The 18,528-nt window shown below is 42.6% G+C and overlaps 1 protein-coding gene across 3 annotated transcripts in view; it reads left to right on the forward strand.

The window, feature by feature from the left end:
• MYH11 (myosin heavy chain 11) overlaps positions 1-16,953 on the forward strand; it is a 100,774-nt gene extending 83,821 nt beyond the window's left edge. For 2 of the 3 annotated variants that reach the window (XM_073362340.1, XM_073362341.1), the window contains 13 exons: positions 350-454; positions 540-692; positions 1,156-1,404; positions 1,690-1,902; positions 2,810-3,022; positions 3,760-3,921; positions 4,748-4,876; positions 5,517-5,605; positions 5,973-6,096; positions 6,331-6,539; positions 8,812-8,920; positions 11,208-11,380; positions 16,324-16,953. In XM_073362340.1, coding sequence (XP_073218441.1) covers positions 350-454; positions 540-692; positions 1,156-1,404; positions 1,690-1,902; positions 2,810-3,022; positions 3,760-3,921; positions 4,748-4,876; positions 5,517-5,605; positions 5,973-6,096; positions 6,331-6,539; positions 8,812-8,920; positions 11,208-11,380; positions 16,324-16,462 — 2,067 coding nt within the window. In that variant the 3' untranslated portion in view covers positions 16,463-16,953. Of the gene's footprint in view, positions 1-349; positions 455-539; positions 693-1,155; positions 1,405-1,689; positions 1,903-2,809; positions 3,023-3,759; positions 3,922-4,747; positions 4,877-5,516; positions 5,606-5,972; positions 6,097-6,330; positions 6,540-8,811; positions 8,921-11,207; positions 11,381-12,996; positions 13,030-16,323 lie in introns of all 3 variants that reach the window. The other variant, XM_073362342.1, reaches the window with a different exon arrangement.
• Positions 16,954-18,528: the final 1,575 nt, after the last annotated feature.

Consider the following 18,528-nt stretch of genomic DNA (forward strand, 5'->3'; position numbering starts at 1 on the left):
AAAGTTGCAGGTGACAGAATTCCAAGAAACCTCCACCCCAAACATAAGCCTACCTGCTGTGGATTGGTTCCACAGCCCTGAAATCTCACAAATTCTCTTAGCAAAACTTTGGCAACATCCACCATTCTGACATGATTTTTGCTGTCTTGAATTACATCTGAACTGGAAAACAGGCCTCTTCTTGGATTCTGGAAGTGACCAGGAAGCACAGGAGCAGTTTCTGGTCCTGGCATTCAAATTCAAACTGTGATTCAGGAGTCCAGTCTGGACCCATCTCAAACATAGCTGGGGTAGATGAGATTGAAGCTATACAAAATGACTGAAAACATTCAATGTGATTTTTCTTTAGGTTGAAGTGGAAAATGTTACCAGTTTGCTCAGTGAAGCAGAAACCAAGACAATCAAACTCACTAAGGATGTTGCAAGCTTGGGAGCTCAGCTACAGGATACACAGGTAGGCTTCCCACTGGGATAACCTGTATAAAACATATTGAAAAAGAACAAAAAATGACCATGTTCTATTATGATGATCTCTGTAGGAGCTGCTTCAGGAGGAAACTCGGCAGAAACTGAATGTAGCTACCAAGCTTCGCCAACTGGAGGAGGAAAATAACAGCCTGCAAGAGCAGTTGGAGGAAGAAGCAGAAGCAAAACAAAACCTAGAGCGACATATTTCGACACTGACAGTACAGGTACAGTGGCACAGTTAGAACATTAGCTCTGGTGCTCAGTCTTTACAATAGATCCATAGATTACAGATCTCTAGTTATCCCTATACATCTTAGCCAGTGAACTATTGTTACTAGGCCAGAAGCACCAAGTATAGGACCTGTAGGCCAACTGTAGCCTGTGGAATTCTACAGGGCAGCCAGTAGCCACCCTCTTTAATGCAGAGGAGAGTGTGACCACAGGACGACTGGCGATACCTTGGTGCAAGATCACTCGCCTCATGATGGAGTCTGGAGCAATGGGCCTATAGCCTCTGTAGGCTGCCTCATGATGTTAAAGATGAGTGACTGCCATCAGCCTCATATTGAGTGCGTTAGGTGCACGCCTGTGGGTTCCTTGGACTATGTCAGGTGCAGCCCACTGCTGTGCAAACTTAGAGTGGCTCTGCTATACAGACTTATTTCATTCCTTGAATTCAAATTTCAGCTTTCTGACTCAAAGAAGAAGCTCCAGGAATATACCAGCACAATAGAGAGTATGGAGGAAGGCAAAAAGAAGCTCCAGAAGGAAATTGAAGGGCTCACGCAGCAGTTTGAGGAAAAAGCTGCTTCTTATGACAAACTGGAAAAAACCAAGAACAGACTCCAGCAGGAGCTGGATGATCTGATAGTGGACTTGGACAACCAACGCCAGCTGGTCTCCAACCTGGAGAAAAAGCAGAAGAAGTTTGATCAGGTATGAGCTTATGGTCAACTCCCTTCATGTTATAACCTAACTCTGCTGGGAGTCATGGGTGCAGAGAGTAAGTTGTTGAGTGGGAATTAACATAGTTATAGAAAAAGATTAAAGTTGCATTATTTACGCCATGATTAATTTTGTATCTGCATATACAGGGGCCTTTCTCTGTAGTCATTAGTAATCGACAAGACTAATGCAATAGAAAACCCTACACTTAATGGCTTTCTGTATTAATAGGATTACTGTGCTCAAACTGAACATTTTTATATTATTGATTTATAGATGCTTGCTGAAGAGAAAAACATCTCTTCCAAATATGCAGACGAAAGGGACAGAGCAGAAGCTGAAGCTAGAGAAAAAGAAACAAAAGCTTTGTCCTTGGCCCGGGCTCTTGAGGAAGCTTTGGAAGCCAAAGAAGAACTGGAGAGAATCAACAAATTGTTGAAAGTGGAAATGGAAGATCTAGTTAGCTCCAAGGATGATGTAGGCAAGAATGTAAGTCTCACAATATATATCCCATATAACTATTTCAGGGATAATCACTTAAATTAATAGTTAACACAAAGATCTACATTTTCAGTGTGGAAAGTTCTTCACAGTGTAAAATCCATTCAACAGTGTCAGAAGTTTTATGCAGAATTTCGTGAGCAATTCCATCTGCATCCAGTCCTATCAGAGACTCAGCAATGAATTATGCTTACAAGCCTTCTTTAGTCTTGATCAACAGCAAGTTATTGATCTTGAAGAGGACTATTTGCCTCATTTCTGAGAGAAGACAAAATTAAAGCAGAGATTGAGAAGTATTTGCTAACCCCGTAAGCAGCTTCCAAGTTGTGCAGTTCACAAATCTGAATTGATTAATTGGATTTGATTTTGCCGACAGCTACCACTGTGAATAAAAGATATGTCCACAGCTGACTTGGCAGAGTTCAGTTGTGACAGGATCCAAAGCAGTGTGATGGCTCTAACAGGTGTCTGTGTCTTTGAGCTAAGAGCTTCAGAAGGAAATAAAAATTAAAAGGAACCCTGTTAACTTGATTTGAAAGGGGATATTTCTTCCTATCTCTTATTCTAGCAGCATGATCACATCACTACCACTAAGGGTTTATTTTCACAGTTGTTGGTGTTTAGACTAAAAATGAATCCTAGGATAACATTTGGTATCCAGGGTCTCAGTCTATGAATAAGCTGAATTTTGCCTTTTAAAATAGATTTATAAGGGTACAAAAAATGCTAGTTTGCCACTTTTTTGTGTGTGCTCTTGAAACTTAATCCATCCTCTCTCCACAATTCGTATATTCCAATTTTTTCCATGCTATAGAATGATCACATTACATTACATGTATTTTTAGATTGATTACAATCAGTAAAAACATTGTATTGATTTCTCATTGCATGAAAGGTCCATGATTTGGAGAAGTCCAAACGTGCCCTGGAACAACAAGTGGAGGAGATGAAGACACAGTTAGAAGAGCTGGAGGATGAGCTACAGGCTACTGAAGATGCCAAGCTCAGATTGGAGGTTAACATGCAGGCCCTAAAAGGACAGTTTGAAAGAGACTTGCAAGCTCGAGATGAACAGAATGAGGAGAAGAGGAGACAGCTGCTTAAACAGGTATAATTCGTTATCAGTGACACTGTAAATGCTTACTCAAAGTAACTGCAAATCCCCTGGCTTAAACCATTATTAGTAAGTGCTTCAGGATAATAAGAACCAAACATTCTTCTTCCTTCTGCTTGGGTGAATAAAAGTTATATAGACCATTTTGCTTTGCTTAAAAAATAAGCTGCAGTTATAGCAGTGTTAATGCTCGTGGGTATTTCAGTATAAGGAATTTGACTGTAGAAGATAGTGATTTAACAGTGAGATTCCATTTAGTGTAAATCACCTGAATAATGAACTCTGACATAATGGCTAAAATGCTCCCCAGGCTTTCAGTGCAAGTAGTAAAAGATAGGTCCCAAATATAATACCTGGCTTCCCTGGATGAATCATTAATGACAGTGAACTGATCCAAAAATTCTGGCAGGGAAAACAAACAATGCTGAACCTGTTGGTAGAGGTGATATTGTGACTACAACACAAATATTCCATTCATCAACTGTACTACACATGTATCCCTCAGGACAGAATCAAACTTTGGTCTTTTACCACCCCGAACTCCAGTATTTGAGCCAAACGAGGATTTATTTCAGCAGTCAGTGATATTGTAAAACTACTGGAGCTTTTATTACCTGTCGGCAAGCCCCTAGAACAGCATAGTACACATAAGTCGGGAGTAAGTAAAGTGTGTCTAAGGGTGCTAAAGTGTACTAGTAATCCTAAAGAAAATCTTCTTTGCTATTGGTTAGCTCCATGAGTATGAAACAGAACTGGAAGATGAGCGTAAGCAACGTGGCCTGGCAACTGCAGCTAAAAAGAAATTAGAAGTTGACATTAAGAATCTGGAAGGTCAGGCTGACTCTGCTAACAAGGCTCGGGAAGAAGCCATTAAGCAACTTCGTAAACTACAGGTTTGTGGCTCCCGAGACTGAATAGTTTTCTGTTGGGTCATTGATGTGACTTGTATAACAGCAAGTGGAAATTAGATGTCATTTGTGACCTCGATGCTAAATAGATATAACAGATATAATATTAGAGAGGGGTTTGAATCAAGACCCCAGATCCAAAATGCTTAGTTAATGTAATTTGAGTGACCTTGAGGTAGCTGGCTTAGAGAGTGAAAAATATCATGTTTTGCAGTAGACAGAAATGCCACAACTAATTGATCAGCACGGATGTGCTATTGGCATCTCTGTGGAAAACCTAAGGGTTCCATCAAAGAGGTGAAGCAAAAAAGGCCAGATGTGTCGATAGGACTCAAAATTGGCTCTCCACTACATGGACGTAGCACTGTGTATTTTTGAAAAACCAGCTATCACATTTGCACCTGCATGAATAGTAGCCAGTTTTCAAAGACGTTGTATATAATGATCAGTGATCGAGGGCAGGATTGAGACTTGACAGGACAACTCTTAAACACATGAAGGGATTGTCTAGATGGTGAGTTAGTGTGCGGCAAGCTGGAGTATAAATCTACAGCACGATAGCCTGTAGCATACTAACTATCTGGGTGGATGCTGTAACTGTGCACTAAAAGTTCCCAGTCCTGTTTCAAAGCAGAGTAAATCAAAGTGCATTATGGAACTGTTAGTGCGTGACAGAAGGGTCCACATGGACAGTTTTGTAATTACATGGAAATTAGTATTTGTTTTGTTCAATTTTCTTTTCAACAAAACTGTGATAAACACAGACAAATACAAATCCATCCTTTTTTTTTTTTTAACCGTCTGAAACCAGGGTCAGATGAAGGACTTCCAACGAGAGCTTGATGATGCCCGTGCCGCAAGAGAAGAGATATTTGCGACCGCTAGAGAAAATGAGAAAAAAGCCAAGAACCTGGAAGCAGAACTTATGCAGCTGCAAGAGGTAAAGTGTGACTCTTAGAGAGTACTAGAGTGCAGGCTGCACAAGATCTTTGGGAACAAAACAGAGTTGTACCTGAGGGAACCAAATCATTAAAGAAAAAAGAAGTGATATTGGCCATGGTGCAGGGAAAGCTACAGTCAGAACCTCTTATAACAGGTTCTGTGGACCTCAGTAAAAACCAAGGCCCAGACCCTCAAAGGAATTTAGGCACATGGCTTCCATTTAAATGGGCCACGGTGCTTAGAGATGCTGAGTGCCAAGAGCTTCCTTTAAAACCATTAGCCTATAAGAAGATATTTTTCACTGGATGGAAAAGAAAAATGTACTGTCTGTTACAACCCTTATGACCTTTTCAATAATATTGTACTCCTGACATCTTTCATCATGTTTTAAATGGATACAATCCTTGTATCTGGAAGCACAATAAAACACAAACTGCGCACGGGTTGGGTAATGCATATTTTTGTTCCATTAGTCTATGACTATAGAATCATAAATTGATATTCTGGTGACAGAAACATCTGACAGAGGTTGGGTTTAAAGAGACATCATGGCTGATCAGTCTCTCACTCCATGTTTGGACTGTACTTTGTTTAACCCTCTTCATTTCTTTAATACACTGGCTGTTTGTTTCCCCTAGGATCTGGCTGCTGCCGAAAGGGCTCGCAAACAGGCTGATCTGGAGAAAGAGGAACTGGCTGAAGAACTTGCAAGTGCTGCTTCTGGGAGGTAAGAATTGGTAATTATTTTCAAGTGTACCAAAGCCTTGCTAAATACCTCTCAGTAGCCAATGTTTCTGTCCTGAAAAGCGATCTGTAGCTCCAACCTTGCCAACGCATACATATATGCTTAGTTACAAATATGTGGCTAATTTCATTAAAATCATTGGGACTACTTATAAGTTACTCATAGATATGAAGGCCAGCAGGGAGGAGCAAGTGAGGTCTCCAGGAACATAAATAAGATGGCAGCACAAGACTCATTTCAAGAATACTTCCAGGTTCTCCATGAGTCTTCAGCACCTTCCAGTGTGTTGCAAGACATGGTCAACTGCTCAAAACCAAAAACTACATGTTTTACAAATTTAAATTTACAGGACTAGCCTCCAGGATGAGAAACGTCGTCTGGAAGCTAGAATCTCCCAACTGGAGGAAGAGCTAGAAGAGGAACAAAGTAATATGGAGGGAATGAGTGATCGCTTCAGGAAAGCAGTACAGCAGGTACAGTCCATTTGAGTGTGTCTATAAGTAAGAGGGGTGTAAGGTGTACGTATGTATTATTGATACATGTGTGTTTCTGTCTGTACCCATCCAAGGGTGAGCTTGTTTTTGGACACACCTTCAGAGAGCATCCAGAAAGAGACTTCATATTTTATATTAAATTGCTCTAACTCCCTTTTCCCAAGTCTAAGGTAACAGCTGTAGATTTTAAAGGGCTCTCCCTAAATATTTCAGTCAGAGCAGCTGAATAATGAGTTGGTAACAGAGCGCGCTGCGGCACAGAAGAATGAAAGCGCTCGGCAGCAACTGGAGAGGCAGAACAAAGAGCTGAAGAGTAAACTGCAGGAAATGGAAGGAGCTGTGAAGTCCAAGTTTAAGGCTACAATTGCTTCTCTGGAGGCCAAAATTTCTCAGCTTGAGGACCAAGTGGAACAGGAATCCAGGTACTTGGACACTACAACTCAGCCCTCACTGACAAAGCCATCCTTTTATTTAATTTTAATACAGATAATCAATTATTTTTGTCAAGGTCCAAATTTCTTGGTCAAGGTATAGTCAAAGTCCAGACTTCAGAGAAAATAATACAAAAACAACAACAATAATAATGGTAATAAGTAAATAAAAAGCTTTCACTATCCATTCAAACGTGTCTGGCAGTCTGGGTTTGGCCAACACTCCACCTATTGACTACCCATGTTTTAATATATGAATACCAAAAATACTAAAAGGTTTTCCAGGATCCTATTAGTGGCATTAAGGTTTGGTAAAGAGTCTCACACACATGAGCAGTGTTTCTTTGGAAAATGATTGGTTCGTATCAAAACCTTGCATAGGACCAGCTTTGGGAAGGATTTATTATTGAAAAGTCTTCTAGAATGTAATAGAAAACAGTTTCCCTGCTGTAGAATTGTACAGGCTTGCCAAAAAGCCTAGATGAAGCATCTTATTCTCTAGGTTTTCAGAGTAGTTTCCGTAGAAACCTATTGGTTTACCCTCCTTTACATTCTATACTGGCAGTAGGACCAGTTCATTAGCACTATAGTCTTGTTGTTTTGGGCCAGATCCTGACTCCACTGGCAGGACAGCAAGTTCTGTAAAGGTGTCTAGTTAGCATGGTACTCAGCCTCAAGGGAGTTCTCTGCCTGCCAGGGTGCATGGCTGTCTGGTTCTATTTACCTCCTCCCCTCTCTCCCCAGGCTACTATCAACGGAGGGTAACATTTAAGCAGGGGGACGGAGCAGAGTTTTGAAATTTGAGGACAAAGGGAAAGATTCCTTCTGTCTCAATACAACAAGGACCAGACCATTTATTCTGGCTGGGGGCTAGACTTGGCCCTTTACGCATGCTGATGCAACTGGGCATCATTTCAGGCCTCATTGTGCACATACAGTAATTGCCATCCTTCTTGCACCTCCAGTGCAGCATAGCCAACTAGCTGCCAAACTGTCCAGGATTGTGGTCAGTGGTGTGGGTCTGCACAGTCGTCACTTTGGACTCTCAGCTGCATTTGCTTGTTGCAGGTTGGGGGCGCTGTTGGTGTCTGCATCAGGCCAGAGCCTCTAGTTCTCTCAGTGCAGCTGTTATCTCAGACACTAGTGTGATTCTGAGAACTGTAGACTATTCAAAGTAAATATTTGAGAATACCCAGCCGTTGTCAATTGCCTGTGATAAGAAGCCAGGCTGCTGTCTGTCTTAACTCTCTTTTCTAGCCCATTTAATTGGCAAAAGCCTGCACAGGTGAGGTGGTAAATGACTCCATTCTATGGCAGCAGGAGGCCTAAATCACAGTGGAAATGATGCATGAGTAGGGACAGGTAAAATGAGCCAACACTGCATCTCTCGCATGCTATGAAGCCAAGCTGTCCAGTGGGAATACATGGAGAGAGGGGAGTGGATTGTGAACAGGCCAGCAGGGTTAGGGGCCAGGCCAGTGGCTCCATAGGATGCATAGATCTGCTGGACCATAATCCTGCATGGAGAAGACCTAGTAAGCTATGAGCTGGAGTAGAGCTGCGCTGAGCACTTGCTCCACACCTGCCATCTGGGGAGGACGGAAAGTGTTCTGTCCTTCCCCCAAAAAACACTCTTGCAGTTCCCCATTTTTATTCACTTTCTGACTAAAGAAGCAGGGTTTGGCTGTAAGCAGAAAACTAGTAAATAACTAGTAAAAAAAAACAAAAAACACAACACCTCAAAAAAGCAAAACAAACAAAAAATCCCAACCATTAGAAATGTGGCAGATGGCTATACAAAGATACCAGGGCGGGCAAACGCTCCCTGCTCTCACATCTAGAAACACACACAGGACAGGTGTATAATGAGTTGACCCATGGGAGAAGCTGCTGCTTCCTTCAGTTTTTACAAAAGTCAATAGCATTATTCTGAGGAAGGCTTTTAATATGAGGATCACTCATAGAATCATAGACCTCAGGGACCTCAGGAGGTCATCTAGTCCAACCCCCTGCTCAAAGCAGGACCCAGTCCCTAACTAAATCATCCCAGCCAGGGCTTTGTCAAGCCTGACCTTAAAAACTTTTAAGGAAGGAGATTCCACCACCTCCCTAGGTAACGCATTCCAGTGTTTCACCACCCACCTAGTGAAAAAGATTTTTCCTAATATCCAACCTAAACCTACTCATGCTTCTTTTCACAAGCCCTGTGCTCCTAAGAATTCTCCGTTTTCCAGATCAGTAAGTGTCATGCTGTCATTTGCAGAGAGAAGCAGACCACAGCCAAGACACTGCGTCAGAAGGACAAGAAGCTGAAAGAGGCCTTGCTGCAGGTTGAAGATGAAAGAAAGCAAGCGGAACAATACAAGGACCAGGTAATGCACGCTGTGATGGGGATCCAGCAGGGGAGGAAGGGGCTGCTGTGAATACCCAGGCTTGTGAGGCACCTCATCACTACCTGCCTCTAGCATGAAGTAGTCGTCTGTGCTCCCTGACACAAGCACTGCCTACCTAGCCTCCAGACCTTTATGCAGGCTAGTGTTAGGCATACGCCAACCCAAGTCCTACCAGGTTTGCTATCCCCAGAGGGGACATACACTAGCTTGTTGGATTCAAGTGAGGATCTGCTCCTAATAACCTCGCAGCTCTGAGATCTTAAGATAATAATGGAGACATAAATGGGTACATATAAAACAAAGTATAATGCTTCCTAGAGTCTAAACTCCTCTTTAACAGGCTAAATCCTGGTCTAAAGTAGTTTGCCTTAGGTGAGAGAATCTCCCAGCATCTCCCACCACCCTGGCTGTGATCTCTTTCAGGAATGCCAAAAGCACTGCCCTTTTTGCTTCCTTGGTGAAGGATAAAGTAATGTCCTTTTGCATTTCTATATCCTCCCAAATTCATTGTTGGTCCCCAGAGTCAGGATGCTCCTCCCCCCACCCTCCCCCCGGCTTTATTCCCTGACATGCAGACTTCATGTTGACTTTACATCCTCATTTTGACTTTGAATGCAAAGGGGGGGTTCCATTGTGTTGGCTTACAATGCTTAATGTGCATGTGAACCAAGGCAGATGGGTGAATCTACATCCTTTGTCTTGCAAAAACCTGTTTGTCAACCTGCCTGGATTCAGACTTAAAAAATATTTTTCAGTATATACATAAATTCCTTACATACATTTCACAATGATATTAATGACCAGTGTTATCCTGGCTTTCATTTAAGATCTCAATGACATTCTTTATAGATAAATACTATGAAAACTTTGACAGGTTTCAGAGTAACAGCCGTGTTAGTCTGTATTCGCAAAAAGAAAAGGAGTAAACTTTTGGCACCTTAGAGACTAACCAATTTATTTGAGCATAAGCTTTCGTGAGCTACAGCTCACTTCATCGGATGCATACTGTGGAAAGTGTAGAAGATCTTTTTATATACACACAAAGTATGAAAAAATACCTCCTGCCACCCCACTCTCCTGCTGGTAATAGCTTATCTAAAGTGACCACTCTCCTTACAATGTGTATGATAATCAAGTTCGGCCATTTCCAGCACAAATCCAGGTTTTCTCCCCCACCCATAGCAGTGCCGCTGATCTGAAGATATACATTGTCCCCAAATGTAAAATAGTTATGGGTAAGGACAAAGTCACAAAGTTCAGCCACCAGGTTAGCCGTGACATTATCGGGGATAGTGTTCTTGACGGCTTGTAGTCCATCTTTGTGTGGAATGTTGGTGTAGAGGGCTTCTCAGGATGGTGTTATCAGGAAGATCACTGATGGATTGTAGTTTCTTCAGGAAGTCAGTGGTGTCTCGAAGGTAGCTGGGAGTGCTGGTAGCGTAGGGCCTGAGGAGGGAGTCTACATAGCCAGACAATCCTGCTGTCAGGGTGCCAATGCCTGAGATGATGGGGCGCCCAGGATTTCCAGGTTTATGGATCTTGGGTAGTAGATAGAATATCCCAGGTCGGGGTTCCAGGGGTGTGTCTGTGCGGATTTGATCTTGTGCTTTTTCAGGGAGTTTCTTGAGCAAATGCTGTAGTTTCTTTTGGTAACTCTCAGTGGGATCAGAGGGTAATGGCTTGTAGAAAGTGGTGTTGGAGAGGTGCCGAGCAGCCTCTTGTTCATATTCTGACCTATTCATGATGACAACAGCACCTCCTTTGTCAGCCTTTTTGATTATGATGTCAGAGTTGTTTCTGAGGCTGTGGATGGCATTGTGTTCTGCACGGCTGAGGTTATGGGGCAAGTGATGCTGCTTTTCCACAATTTCAGCCTGTGCTGGACTTCTATGTAGAGTCCTTCCGCCGACGTCCTGGCCAACCAGCCAGAACAGCCTAACCTGGCACTGGGTCATAACTTACTGGGTTCAGGTGCCTGTCCCAACTGGCCTCCTGTAGCCCTCTGAGCTTTTCACAGAGACCACTCTTCATCTCAGAACCTAAAGTGTTAATTTCAGTTGAGACATATCAAATACATGCAGTCCAAAAGAGCAAAGCTAATCTTACTGGAATGTCACAATAGCGGCCACAGCAGATACTTGCAAGTGTAGAGAGTCAGGAAAGTACATCATCGTGAATAAAGGGGTGCAGATGGAGGAACGTAAAATGCTCTGATCTCTTTAAAGGAAACTCAAGACTCTAAGCATTACTCTTACTTCTCGCTCAGGCCGATAAGAGCACCGCCCGAGTAAAACAACTGAAAAGACAGCTGGAAGAGGCAGAGGAAGAGGCCCAGCGCATCAATGCAAACCGCAGGAAACTGCAGAGAGAGTTGGACGAAGCAGCTGAAAGTAACGAGGCCATGGGCCGGGAGATGGCTTCACTGAAGAGCAAACTCAGGTAGGGTGGCTTTGTTTTTTACTAGCTTTTTTCTGTCTACTAAGGAGAGATTTAGAATTCTAAACTATAGCAGAATTTGAGGAAAGAAACTTAGTTTAGAAGAAACACCCTGTTGATGCTGGGGAGTTATGGGTTCCCCACATCCGCCCAATTAACATCATAAAAATGCTACTCATGGGTCAAAGACTTGAGGTGAAATTATGACCCAATCAAAATCAATGGCAACACTCTTCTCGACTTCAATAGGGCCAGGGATTCACCCTTCAGGAATGAGATGTTTCAAAAGCATTCAGCACTCAACTACCTCTGCTCCCATTGCAGTTAATGATAAAACTTCTATTGGCTTGAATAGGAGCTGAGTTAGGCCAACAGTGACTTTTTGAAAATCTTATGCTGGAGTTGAGACCCTTGAGGGTGATATTAAGAACATATAAGAATGGCCATTCTGGGTGAGACCAGTGGTCCATCTAACCCAGTATCCTGTCTTCCTACCAGGGGCCAGTGCCAGATGTTTCAGACGGAATGAACAGAACAGGGCAATTTATCAAGTGATCTGTCCCCTGTTGTTCAGTCCCGGACAGCTCCTGGCAGTCAGGTTTAGGGATACCCAGACCATGGGGTTGCATCCCTGATCATCTTGGCTAGTAGCCATCGACGGACCTGCCTGCCATGATATTTATTATGTGCAGTACTAGTTAGCACTCTTAAAGCTAGTCACCTGTCCCTCCTCGCCCCACTCACACTGGAGAGATGACTGAAGTGATACCCCTGAAGTTCAGAGACTTGAAGTTCTGTAGGGAGTCAAAGGGCTTGTCAACACTTACAGTGCTGCAGCATGCAGTTTTGATGCTGTAGCGCTTAGTGAAGACACCATCTATGCCAACAGGAAAGTGTCTCCCATCGGTGTAGGTACTCTACCTCCCCGAGGCAGTAGCTAGGGCCACAGGAGAAGTCCTCCTGTCCATATAGCACTGTCTATGCCAGGAGTTAGGCTGGTATAACTGCGTCGCTCAGGGGGGTGGATTTCCACCCCCGAGTGACATTGTTATACCAAGGTAAGTTTATAGTGTAAACCAGGGCAAAGGCAAACCACATGCACCCTGTGACACTTGCCCAAGTTGCCTCCCTATTTCATACATTGACCAGTCGGGTTTCAGCATCACTGTGTAACTGAGAAAAGTGTCAAACTAGCCACTTCCATTTTCTCATTAAATATAACACGCCAAATAATACAGTAGTCATGCACTCCTAAGCTTTAATACAGCTGTCGAGCCTGTGATACCAGTGGCATGAACAAAGAGACCAATTGGTTAAAGGAGAAACAGCTGCCCCTACAACATCTTCCTGGGTAACTTTAGTTCATGCTCTTTAATAAAAATTTTTTAAAAAAATTAAACTATCTGCCTAATCAAACCCTTCCAGCTATTGTCCAAGTGACTGCTAGACGTAGGGGTAGTACATTTTCATAATGCAGTCCAAGGCTCATTTCTGCTCACCAGGGTTTTCAATAATATGCTATGATATACTTTGTTTAATTATTTTAAAGTAACTTAACTGAAAGTGATAATGACCATGTGCTTAGCATAACTGCTCGGGACTCTCTATCTCTGTTTCAGAGGGACACAGGAACCTTCGCAGTGACTAAGCAGGTATCATGCCTTCAACTTTGCAGCTAGCTTGTGGTGCACAAATTTCCATTTTCCTTTTGCTCAAGTAATTTTTATGTGAGATTTCTGCAAACTGTGAAGGCTTGGATATCTTGTCATCAATTTGTTGTATCAAAGGAGACAAATATTACAATAACTCTTTTCCATCAGCTGTTTGTCAGTTATTCATCTTTCTTACAGCTAGGTTGTGTTATGACATGGATTTGCAAACATTGCATTCTCACTTTTCTCATAAGCTCTGCTGACAGAAGACATATGAGTTGCTCTTTTTTAAAATTTCTGCATGAAAATAGTCTTCCTTGCACTTTTTAAAGTCCCCATTAAACATGGAAGTTTTGCAAACAAAATATAGCTTTGATTAATTAAAACAGCTGAAACCATTAAAGGCACATGGATATGAACAGAGATATTGCAGCATGTTAGAATTTCACAGTACTACCAATGCACATTTCATATGGTGAATTCTTTAATGTAATCAGTTGGTAAAAATATCTAATCTTACATGTGCTTTGGAAAAAAAATTTGCATGAAGTCTGCCATACAAACAAAGCAATCTAATCATAGATTAAGGATAAGCTCCTGCCCTCCAAAGCACATCAATATATGCCTGTATTGAATAGCTACTATACATAACGTATAGAGCAGCTATTTGTGTATATTACGAGGCATGCCTACGTGTTCTGAGATAGGATAGAGTCACTGCTGTTTAACGCATGGAAATACCCTATTGAAGTCGTATTGCTTTGATGCTTTAAGCTAAATAGCATCTTACTTTACACCTGCAGAAGTGATGCTAAGCAAATAGCATTCTGTAATATTTGTGGATCTTCTCTTTTTACAAATATGGGGCTTTGTTCTTGTTACACAAATATTTAAAGATGACATTTTGTCCTAGCAACTGCCTTTAAATCAATTTAACATGTTTGCATGTGATGAGTGCAGGGCTATACAGTTAGCGGCTGAGGTGTAGAAGTGCTTGTCCAAAGCTCGATTAAATGGAAAGCGAAATACAAACAAAACGAAGTGCTTCGCAAGGGGTTTTCATCTTGCAGTAGACATGGGGGGGCTTTACCTCTGGCATAACAATTTCCCTTTTGCCCTTTGTCCACATGCAAAGCTGCACCAGTCTATCTAGTGGTGTGATTAAAGTTGATTTTAGGTAAACCAGCACAGATGACTGTGTGGACATTCTTAAATAAATATAAACCTGGTTTATATCCCAGTTAGTTTAAGAAGCATGATTTAAGCTAAACTGAAATAAGCATTACATAGGGGTTTGCACCAATTTAACAACCTGGACTTCAGTGCCATTATTGCAATTTATATATGTAAACTAGGGCTTGGTCTATAGCGTGTTAGGATATGTGTAGTTTGCATTATCTAATCTAGGCGGAGGTTTCATTGCAAGTCTGGGTTGGGCTCGTCCCCCTTCAGTCCAGCCCCATTATTATTCTCCCATCCCAAATTCTTCTGTCACACTGATGCAACTCTTTGAAGTCAAAGTAAGTATAGTAGTCTGAGGTTGTATCTACTACAGAGCTTAGGGCTCCCCCCCCCCCAATTCAGTGCATTCATTGGACATTTACAAGACCAGCACTTTAGCACCTTTGATATCTTAAACAGTAGAAGTGAATCTTAAATGTTGCAGATTGAGACAAACTGTACAGGAGAGAGAGCTGTTTGCCAAGTGTGTAACAGAACAGAAATGGATGCCCCCTTTGTTTTACATTGCATGTTATCAGTGACAGGATAACTAACTAGTTCTCAAACTAGGTTTTAGTGGCTAGTTAATTGCTTGCTGTAGCAGAGAGAGCGGACATCAAAATGAAAGCTTAATTTAAGGGTAGTGACATACTGAGCAGCCTAGATACCACAGAGTGTCACAATGGACATAATAGGCTTTTTGTACCCTTCTAACAACTTTAGAATTCAGCTAACATTCTCACATGCTTACCCATTATGGTAGATTTACTTTTGGGCTTGATTAGTGGCTTCAGTATAAGTGAAACTGACTTAGACTTTTGCTAGGACAAAAGAAACCTTAAGTATTTAGGCATGATTGCTATACCCCAAAATGAGTAGTTGGATGTTTAGCCTCACATTAGTAATCTTTGCACATTGTTCAGTGATCATGAATTTCCTTGCTTATATCTGAGCTCTCAAGCCTTTACAGAAGGTTTGCTTAACAATGGGAAGGTGATAGCAGCCACCATTTTACTAGCAATTTTACTGTCATGTTGAAGTAACAACACTATGGCTGAGAAGCTGTTTTTACTTCTAAGCTGCCACTTGTAGTACCTTGCTTCTTCTCCTCTCTCTCTCCCCTCCCCCCCACCTCTTATACTCTAGCCCCACAATGAAACTAGGATGTGGGGGGAATTCTCCATGCTTGGTCTGTGACGGTGAGATTTTGGGGGGGTGGGGAAAAGGAGCAAGCTGGAAGAAAGTGCATTCAATGAGCTTCTCTGTGAAACGCACATCCCATTAATTTAACGAGAGGCATGGATGTAGTCCCTGCGGAGGAAGGAGTGCATTGCTCAGTGCTGAATGAGCGGCACTCCACTCCTGTGCACAGTGGTAGAGTCCTTAAGGGGGTGCATGCAGGGAGCGGGAGCTTCACTGTTCTACACAAATCAATTTCCCCTCCCTACCTACTAAGCAAGCAGAGGGAAGCTCTTCATTCGCTACGATAGAAAAAGATAAACCCTTGTGCACCTCTGTGGTGGGAGGTGTGACTACTGCAGAAAAGCAGCTGTAATATTACAGTTCCAACACACTAAAGGCCTTCAACAGGAAGGGTATATTCATGCTCTGTTCAGAAGTCCAGGGCAATCCCTCTGAATCTTCCCCTGGCAGCAGGGATGCAGTTCCAACTGCTGCTAGATCCAAGTACTTGCATTTCCACTCCCCTCCTTCACATACACGCAACACCACACCTTTATGTGCAAAATGAGTGACTTAGTCTCTCTGTTTGGACTGAGCTTTTCAAAACAAACAAGTGCAATAGCTACACTGGGGGCTGCAATTTTGCATGAACAAAGTCAGAACTCCAGTTACAGTCCCATGTTACACAGACTCAAAAGCCCCACCCAGCCATAGACACCAATACAAAGTACCAACAAGGGCTACAGAAAGTTGCCTTGAAGCCATAACTTCCCTGACTACTTTGCATTTACGATCTTCAATCCCACCGATGCAGTTACTGGGCTTTGTACACTTCGTCCAGTCTTAATGTGTAAAGAGTTTAAACAAACTAAAGCCTGTTTTCTTATGCAGGAGGGGAAATGAGCCAGCATCTTTTGCCCCCTCCCGTAGATCTGGAGGCAGAAGAATAATTGAAAATGCAGCAGAAGGTTCAGAAGAGGAAGCTGATGCAAGAGATGGAGATTTCAATGGAACGAAAGCCAGTGAATAGATAACACGCTCACAAACTACACTGCAGCAAGGTGGAAGAGAATACAATATTTAGCACTGCATAAATCAACTTAGTTCCAATGCCACACCCACCCACTCTGATGGCAATGATAAGCACACAGCTGCCTTCTCTCCAATGTATAAATGGAAGTTTTAGGTGTTGCAAAAACTTATTTTATTAAGAAAGGTATTTTGAAAAGGTTTACATTGAGTAATTCACCTTGAGAACTCAGTCAGAAATGCAAATTCGAGAGAGAGAGAGAGTCAACTTAAATCCCAATGGACAGAGTATATGTGCAGTTATGCTACAGAGAGCCATTGGCCAGCTAATCCTTTCCTAATCCAGCCGACCCTTCCTTTCGTCTTCCTGTTCAATTAATACAGTATAGGCATTTTCTTTTCCTGGATGCTACACCCTGATGCACTGGTCACAAAATGGAAGTGCCTTCTTCAGTCACTTTTCAAAAATAAAGTATCAATTGTTCAAATGAAGTCAAACTGTTATTGTTTTATACGCACTTCAGACACAAACACGAATAGGTTATACATCATTACATTTAAGTATTTCTCTTTAGGAATCAGTTGGGTGCAATCTGATATACTGAGCAGGAACTTAAGCTGCTGTTGACCTTGTTAGTATTCACATACCTTTTTGAAAAAAGTCAAATTACAAAGTGATTTTGTATGAAAAATTCAACATTTAATTCTTTATATTCCTTAGCAAAGAGGTTCTCAAACTGTGGTCTGTGGACCAGTGGTCCGCAGATAGCTCCCTCTAAGGCGAGCACCTGGATGGTGGCACACGAGAGAACGAAGGGCCACCCACCTAATTAGTGAAGCTGCGTGGGCATGGCTCCACTAATTAGGTGCCTGGACCCTGGAGAAGAAGCACATGTAAGGTAAGGTGGTGGCCTTGGGAGGAATAGGGGGTAGGTGGGAGGGCAGTGGGGTGAGAAGAGGCGGCAGGGAAGTTTGGGACTTGCAGGGCTGCGGCGGCCAGAGAAAGAGGCGACTTTCCCCAGCTCCAGGGCTGCCGCTGCTGGGAAGAGATGGCCCTCCTTCCCAGCCCCAGCTCCGGGGCTGCTGTGGTGGGGGTGAGAGGGCACATCCATCGCATTAGAAAGGTAAGACTACGGATATTAATATGAGTTGTGTGCGGTTTTTAAGGTTTACAATAGTTAGCTAACGGCATGAACAACATTGGGAAAGATCATTAAGTGGTCCGAGACCCTCAGCAATTTTCAAGTGGGCCGTGAAAAAAAAAAAGTTGGAGAACCAACCACTGCTTTATCATATACTGTTCATTGCTAAACAACTCTGAGGACTTTTCTTTTAGGCTACACATGACTGTTGACGTTTTCCTTTATGTATCCTTCTCAGAGACTAGCGGTCATACTCAATACCTCTCGTGCAATTTTGAAGCCTTTTAGAAGAGGTATTTAATACAATGATCAATACCTTGCTAATTCTGCACATTCACGTACTAGCTTGAAGTCGTTTAGCACTGGCTGCAGTGCTCCAGCTGGACTGCAACCCCCCGTTCAGGGAAGTGCCAGGAACTATTGGACAGGCACCACAGAAGCCCCACAGACACGCTGGTACTTCCAGCAGCTGGGAAAGCGTGCTAGCAGTCCAGCAGGAGCGCACACACAGCACGGCAAGTTAATGTGACACAATTAAGTGAGAGCAGACAGTTAGACATTTTAGATTTTAGGACAGATGATCCTTAAAGAGCAAGCCCTGAAGGCCAGGAAATAACTTGGGTGTAGATTCCAAGGCGGTGAATATGCATTCAGATCAGTAACTTAAAAAAAAAAGTGAACCCAAGCCCCATTTCAGCCAGCAGCAGTGAGTCCAAGGAATTCAGAGGGCAGCCACATTCTGTTTATAAAAAGACCAAACTGATTAAATGAGAACCCAGCTGGGGCCATTAGGCTGAGAGATGCTACAACAGAGGATGATTTTAAAGAGTTAACACTGAATTGGTGTTTGGCTGATTTCTCTGGTCAGCCACTTATTACAGTCCAACCCTAATTCTGTAAACATGCTTCCAAGTTTGGCTTTGCA

Source organism: Lepidochelys kempii, chromosome 10, assembly GCF_965140265.1.
Source record: "Lepidochelys kempii isolate rLepKem1 chromosome 10, rLepKem1.hap2, whole genome shotgun sequence".
In the NCBI taxonomy this organism is placed as follows: domain Eukaryota; kingdom Metazoa; phylum Chordata; order Testudines; family Cheloniidae; genus Lepidochelys; species Lepidochelys kempii.